This window comes from Choloepus didactylus, chromosome 15 (genome assembly GCF_015220235.1).
Source record: "Choloepus didactylus isolate mChoDid1 chromosome 15, mChoDid1.pri, whole genome shotgun sequence".
NCBI classification, from domain to species: Eukaryota; Metazoa; Chordata; class Mammalia; order Pilosa; family Megalonychidae; genus Choloepus; species Choloepus didactylus.
This window is the reverse complement of record NC_051321.1, coordinates 3,231,970-3,238,234: the sequence shown is the minus strand read 5'-3', so window position 1 is coordinate 3,238,234 and position 6,265 is coordinate 3,231,970. Positions and strand designations below refer to the sequence as shown.

Sequence of the window (6,265 nt, the reverse complement as noted above, 5' to 3'; positions counted from 1 at the left end):
CAGTTTTCTTAAATTTGACAAGTGGAAGTTGTTACCAAAATTCAAACCTTTTTTTTTTTCCTAAATTTATTTGGTTCTTTGCAAATTCATTTTTTATACACATTTCAGAGGCTGATTTTTAGGAATGAATACATGTTGAAGTAACCTATTGATGCCACATCCACCAAAATGGGTAATTGAAAATCAGGTAATTTGAATTGCTATGCCGACTTTGTTTTCAGAATCTGGGGCCCTTTTTCTTTGCTGTGCCTGTGCTGTTAAAGATGTTGCTGTGCAGAAGATTTGGGTGAGTAGCTTTATGAAAGGTCTCAAGGCCCCTGGGAGCACCATGAACGCGACAGGCATTCAGGGCCCGCTGCACCTGCCGGGTGAGCTCAAGTCAACCCATGCAGGTTCCTGCCTCGGAGCCGGGACGTGGCCTCTGGCCACAGCCTCAGGCTGTGCTGCCGGCTTCATGCACGCGTGTGCCATGCAGCGCCCGCAGGAGAGAAGGTGCTGGACTGACGGTGTGCTGCTGAAATGGGTTGGCATGTATATACTGGTGTTCAGGAGTGCTGTGGATTTTTAAAAATGATGCGCCAGAATCACTTGGCAAATTATGACTGAAAGGCCTCTGTGGCCCCATCTTAGGTGCCCGTGGTCAGTTGGTTTTACTTCATCGTTTCCAAGAACATCACATGTCAAGGAAGTTACACGTGTCCTGTGTGCAGCCCAGGAGGGAGGGCCTGACTGACCTCCGCTGGGTGGTCTGGGGGCTGCCTACCTCTACATCCCCTGACCCCAGGAACGAGGGAACGTGGGCACCCCTCTGGCTCGTTGCCTGAGAACTCGAGCTGAGTGTTTAAATTGAGGCATTTAACATGGATATGAGAGAAGTCAGTAGAGAAAGGAGGGAACTTCGATATGTCCGTAGGAATTAACATGATCTTTTAGGCTCTTGCACTGTGTGCCGTGCTCCGGAAACAGGATGTGGATGCTTTCGGAGACAGGCCCTTGGCTGCTCGCTGGCCCCTCCCGTCGGAAGGCCCGTCCCAGAGCTGTGCGCTCCTGCCCGGCTTGGCTGCCCAGAGCAGGTGGGGCTCAGGGCAGTCCTGAGGGGTGGCTGCTCTTGGAGTGTGGAGGCATCGGGGTTTACGTCGGCCTCCGCGTGGGACATCTGTGAGCTGTGAACGTTTCACAGAACTTTAGATAGAAGAAAGCGCCTTCTTGTTCAGGAAGAGACCTCCCCAGGCCTGCTCTGGAGTGGGGGGGGGCACGGTCCCGGCCCCTCCTCTGCCCTGCCTCTGCCTGGCCCGTGGCCCGGAGGGAGCCCGGTGCTGCCTGGGTGGGCCGCACACAGGGCCCCTTGTTCAAAGAGCAGGAAAAAGTGACGAAGGTACTGAAATACAAAGCCTTTTCTTTCTTCCACGTTCTCTCTCCACTTTTGGTGTTCTTAATTTGCTACTTAAGGTTCTAAGTAAAGTAAAAGTTTAAATTATTAGCATGAATTTTATTTTGTTTTAGGCTGTGTAATGACATTTAAAAATGTAAATACAAGCACACTAAACTTGTAGGTGGAAAAACTGCAGTGACCCATTTTCTATTTTGTAGCTTGTATGAATATACATCTTTTGTTCTTAGCAGAATGGTAAAAGCACAACACAAAACTAGAATGTTATTTCATGTCTTGATACCCGCACATTGTGCCAGTGCCCTGTACCTTCGTTCCCTTGTGCTTGCAGCAGGTTCAGCGTGCCCTGGGGCTGGCAGCGTCGGCTGCTCACTCCACCTGGACAGCCTGGACGCAGCTTGCTCACCTGGGACGCTGTGCTCCTGGGCATTACTGGCACTGCATGCTGGTGGGGGGGGAGTGGTGGCAAGGGGGTGAGGTGCAGATGCCGTGTCCTCCCCCCCCAACTGCTTTGCAGGCTCCCTGGTCCTACAGGGCTTCTCTTCAAATCACAAGTGCAAAGATAAAATTATTAAGAATTTCAAGACGGAACAGCGAAGCATTAAGCCAGGGTGGGGGCCTCTGGGTGCAGGTCTTAAAGAATCACTCAATTTAACCATTGCTCCCCGGAGGGATCTTCTCTTTCTACTTTGTGGAAAACTCCTCAGTAGAGAACACACCCCCGCTGTGGTCCCACGGTCACCGGGCCGTTTCGCCGTCCACGTGAGGGGAGCACCTTCCACTTAGTACAGCTCAGTTACTTGGTGCCATTAAAAGGTTTGAAACAGATTTACTAATTCTCACAAAACCCTATGGGGCAGGCACCAAAAATCACCCCGTTTTACAGACAAGGAGACAGAGGGACAAAGATTATGCAGACTCTTCAGGCCACAGGGCTAGTGCCCTGAGGTGGAGGGCAGCCCGCCGGTGGGTGGGCGGGAGGGCTGGGCAGGAGGTGGGGGGCCGGGAAGGAGAGGCACTGATGAGCAGAGCTGCTGGTGCTCCAGGCCCGCCCCCTGGGAGCCCAGTGCTCGTCTGTGCCAGTCCTCCCGCCAGGTGGGGAGTCACCGTGCCTCTGCCCCTGGGCACGCAGGCCCGGGAAGCTGCCCGAGGCGCTGACCCGAGGAGAGGTTCAGCCTGGGGTCCAGCCCTGGGCCGGGAGGGGAGTGGGGCCGAGGGGGACCGAGGGGGCCGAGATCCCGTGGGCCTCCGCTCTGCCGCCGGGTCCCGCGCCCTCTCCGCGCGCTCCCGGCGCTAATTCCATGCCGCGTGTACAGAGCCATCGCAGTCCCCCGAGCTTCTAGAACCCTGGAACTTAGAGCGGCCCCGGCCGGCGCCCTCCCTCTCCGGTCCCCGCGGGCCATGTGCGGCCGCCGCCCGGGAGCGCCCCGCCCGGGAGTGGCCGCGGAGCCGGGACGGCGGGGACGGCGCGTGTCCACGCGAGGGCGCTGCGCACCGCGCTCCGGCCGGACCCAGTCGCCTGCGGGAGCAGCCGCCGGGCGCCAGGGGGCGCGCGAAGACCGGGGAGCGCGCGGGAGGGTGAGGGGGGGGGCCCGGGGCGTGGTGGGGGAGGGCCCGGCGCGTGGTGGGGGAGGGCCCGGGGCGTGGTGGGGGAGGGCCCGGCGCGTGGTGGGGGAGGGCCCAGGGCGTGGGAGGGTGAGGGGGGGGCCCGGCACGTGGTGGGGGAGGGCCCGGGGCGTGGTGGGGGAGGGCCCGGCGCGTGGTGGGGGGAGGGCCCGGCGCGTGGTGGGGGAGGGGCCCGGCGCGTGGTGGGGGAGGGCCCGGCGCGTGGTGGGGGAGGGCCCAGGGCGTGGGAGGGTGAGGGGGGGGCCCGGCACGTGGTGGGGGAGGGCCCGGGGCGTGGTGGGGGAGGGCCCGGCGCGTGGTGGGGGGAGGGCCCGGGGCGTGGTGGGGGAGGGCCCGGCGCGTGGTGGGGGAGGGCCCAGGGCGTGGGAGGGTGAGGGGGGGGCCCGGCACGTGGTGGGGGAGGGCCCGGGGCGTGGTGGGGGGAGGGCCCGGCGCGTGGTGGGGGAGGGGCCCGGCGCGTGGTGGGGGAGGGCCCGGCGCGTGGTGGGGGAGGGGCCCGGGGCGTGGTGGGGGAGGGTCCGGCGCGTGGTGGGGGAGGGCCCGGCGCGTGGTGGGGGAGGGCCCGGCGCCTGGTGGGGGGAGGGCCCGGCGCCTGGTGGGGGGAGGGGCCCGGCGCCTGGTGGGGGGAGGGGCCCGGCGCGTGGTGGGGGAGGGGCCCGGCGCGTGGCGGGGGGAGGGCCCGGCGCGTGGTGGGGGAGGGCCCGGCGCGTGGTGGGGGAGGGCCCGGCGCGTGGCGGGGGAGGGGCCCGGGGCGTGGTGGGGGAGGGCCCGGGGCGTGGTGGGGGAGGGCCCAGGGCGTGGGAGGGTGAGGGGGGGCCGGCGCGTGGTGGGGGAGGGCCCGGGCCGTGCGCGTACGGGGTGGCACAGACCAGGGTCGCGGCCGCGGCGCTCCCGAGCCACCCCGGGCACCCGGCGAGGGCGTGGGGAGCCGGCGCGGATGCACGGAGGCTGGCTCCGCGCGCGCCCCGTCCCCACCGGCCCCCGGCCCCCGGAGCCACAGGGCTGGAGGGGCGCCCGCGGCGGGAGGTGCTGGGGCCGGTCCCCTCCGACGACCCCGGCCTCGCGCTGGTTCCCTGGGGGTGGTCTGGGCCCAGAGTCGGAGAGCGGGGCTGGGGACCGGCGGGCGGGCGGCCCCTGCCCTGCTGTGGCCCCGCCGGCGGCCCGGGTGGAGCCACCCTCGGGGCCGGCCGGGGTGGGGAGGCGCCCGCAGCCCCCTCACGCTGCCCCTCCGCGCAGCCTCCCAGCCAACGAAAGCTGCTCCCCCGCCTCCACCACTCCGGGGCGGGGGTGGCCCCAGCACCCCCATTTCCCTCCGAGAAACGGGGGTTATGACTGGTCTCCCCGCGCGCCTCACCCACAGGCCGTCTTCACGCCTCTTGCCGGGAGTGCTGGGGGGTCCGCAGTTTGCTGCACCCGGGCCACTCCCGAGCCCCCCCACCCCGGCCCGAGCTGACTGACTAGGCTCTTTAGCTACTTGGGGAGGGCGCTAGCTTGGCAGGTAATAAAGGATTGTAATTAAAGAGGGCTGAGCCATTTCGGCAAACTCGCCTTGTTCTCAAACTCAAACGACCTATCGGAGTTACGAGTTTGGTTAATTTCCACGTCCCTCCCATTCCAGGGGGGAAACCGCTGCTGGTTGGGGGGAATTGAGCTCAGAATCTGGGGAGAACAGCCGCCGGCCGGCGCACCCTGGGGGAAGCCGGAGGGCCCGTTTCCTCCGCTCTTCCCCCCTGTGGAAGCCCCAGCCAACGACTTGTCCCCTGTCCCTGCCCTTGTCCCCGTCCCTGCCCCTTCTGGGACCCCAGCTGTGCTCTGCCCTCCTCCCCGAGTCCTGCAGGAGCTGGCTCCCCTCTCGGGTGCCCTGGGGGCTATTCTGTTCTCTGTGTGCCTGCCAGTGGGGCTTTCAGATCTCCTTGTTTTGAAATAATTGTAGATTCCAGGGCAGCTTGGAAATAATCCAGCATCCCGTCCCCTTCCTGCCACTCATGGTGGTGACAGCAGAAAAGCTTTAGCACAGCCTGGCAGCCACTCCCCTGCTAAGCCTTCCCCCTGCCCTCGCGTGTGTGCATAGCTGCCTCGGTTTCCTCCCACGGGCAGGCTCTCATGCCCACCTGCACAGCCAAGGTGCCACCCAGCTCCTCACAAGGGCCTCCTGCTCCCCTTTTATAGCCACAGCCACCCCCCACCCCACCAGTGGGACCTTTTCAAACCACCAATCAGAGCCACCCCTCCCAATCCTACAGTGGCACCTCTGTCCCTCCCGGCGTGGCCCACGCAGGTGTGGCTGGCTGACCCCTCCGTGCAGGCTCCCCTCTCCCGGCCCCCCTCTGCCCCTCTCGCCTCCCCAGCCCCGGTGATTGTGTGTCCTCCACTTTGTACCTTGTGGGGTTGGGGTCCCAGGCTGGAGATCCTGCTCTCACCTCCCACCTCTTTCACGAAGCTTCCCTCCTTGGACCCCCCACCCCCACCCACACACCCTGAGTGCTGACATCAGGTGGCAGAAGCTACCTCCCTGCTCGGCATCCGGCGTGCATGCTGGGCCACCCGGTGTTCTCCCAGACCCAGCTGGGTGACTGACCCCCAGGGGGGTGGTAGGAGATGAAGGTGCACCCCCTAATCCACGTAAGGCTGGACCTGGCCCCACAGAGACCTGGGGTCACAAGGCCTCCAGAGAAGCAGAGAGATGACGAAATGGAGCTGCTGGAGAAGGCCTACCTGGCACCGCAGGCAGAGGCTGGAGGCGAGGTCCCAGCGGTGCTGGTGCGTGGACCGGCGGCCAGGTGGTGGCCCTGGAGCGAGGGTCCAAGGACCGCAGGCTGGGGGACCTGCTGGAGGTGTGCGTGACTGACAGGAGGTGAAGAGCATCCTGGCATCACGAGCCTGGGTTACTGGTCACAGCCGTGATGAACCACAGCCCGTGAGCCGAACCGAAGTTTCCATGTGCTCGTGGAGGTCACAGGAGATGGGGTGAAATGATGGTTCTCCCTGAGGCTTGACTCGGGGATGGTTAATGGCTTTGCAAGGACAGTGTGGAAGCATCAGAATCTCAGCCGGCGGGAGGAGAACGTGAGCCCGGCCTGGCAGGAAGGCACTGCTCCCCGCAAGCAGGGGCAGACCCCTCCTCCTCTGTCAGGCAGGGGGGCCACAGAGCAGGGAGCCCGGCTGAGACCCCCCAGCCAGGAGACCCCCGTCCCCCGCCCCCCGTCTTAGGAAAGGAAAATGGAAACGAGTGAGGGCGGCCAGCTCCCA

The 6,265-nt window shown here is 64.6% G+C and overlaps 1 protein-coding gene across 1 annotated transcript; it reads right to left on the bottom strand.

Annotated features, from left to right (window-relative positions):
* Window positions 1-2,683: 2,683 nt before the first annotated feature.
* LOC119509817 (basic proline-rich protein-like) lies at window positions 2,684-5,881 on the bottom strand. Its single transcript, XM_037803866.1, has 4 exons — window positions 5,732-5,881; window positions 4,565-4,705; window positions 3,673-4,192; window positions 2,684-3,585 (listed from the first exon to the last, which is right to left on the bottom strand). The coding sequence occupies exons 1-4, from the start codon at window positions 5,879-5,881 to the stop codon at window positions 2,684-2,686; spliced, it is 1,713 nt and encodes a 570-aa protein (XP_037659794.1).
* Window positions 5,882-6,265: the final 384 nt, after the last annotated feature.

What these genes read in the sequence shown, in the direction of transcription:
- LOC119509817 (XM_037803866.1), bottom strand. Translation starts at nt 5,881, where the DNA reads ATGCTCTTCACCTCCTGTCAGTCACGCACACCTCCAGCAGGTCCCCCA. An exon ending in GCCTCTGCCTGCGGTGCCAG is followed by an intron (nt 4,706 to 5,731) that starts GTAGGCCTTCTC and finishes GGCTTCCCCCAG; the next exon opens with GGTGCGCCGGCCGGCGGCTG. An exon ending in CGTTTGAGTTTGAGAACAAG is followed by an intron (nt 4,193 to 4,564) that starts GCGAGTTTGCCG and finishes GCCGGCCCCGAG; the next exon opens with GGTGGCTCCACCCGGGCCGC.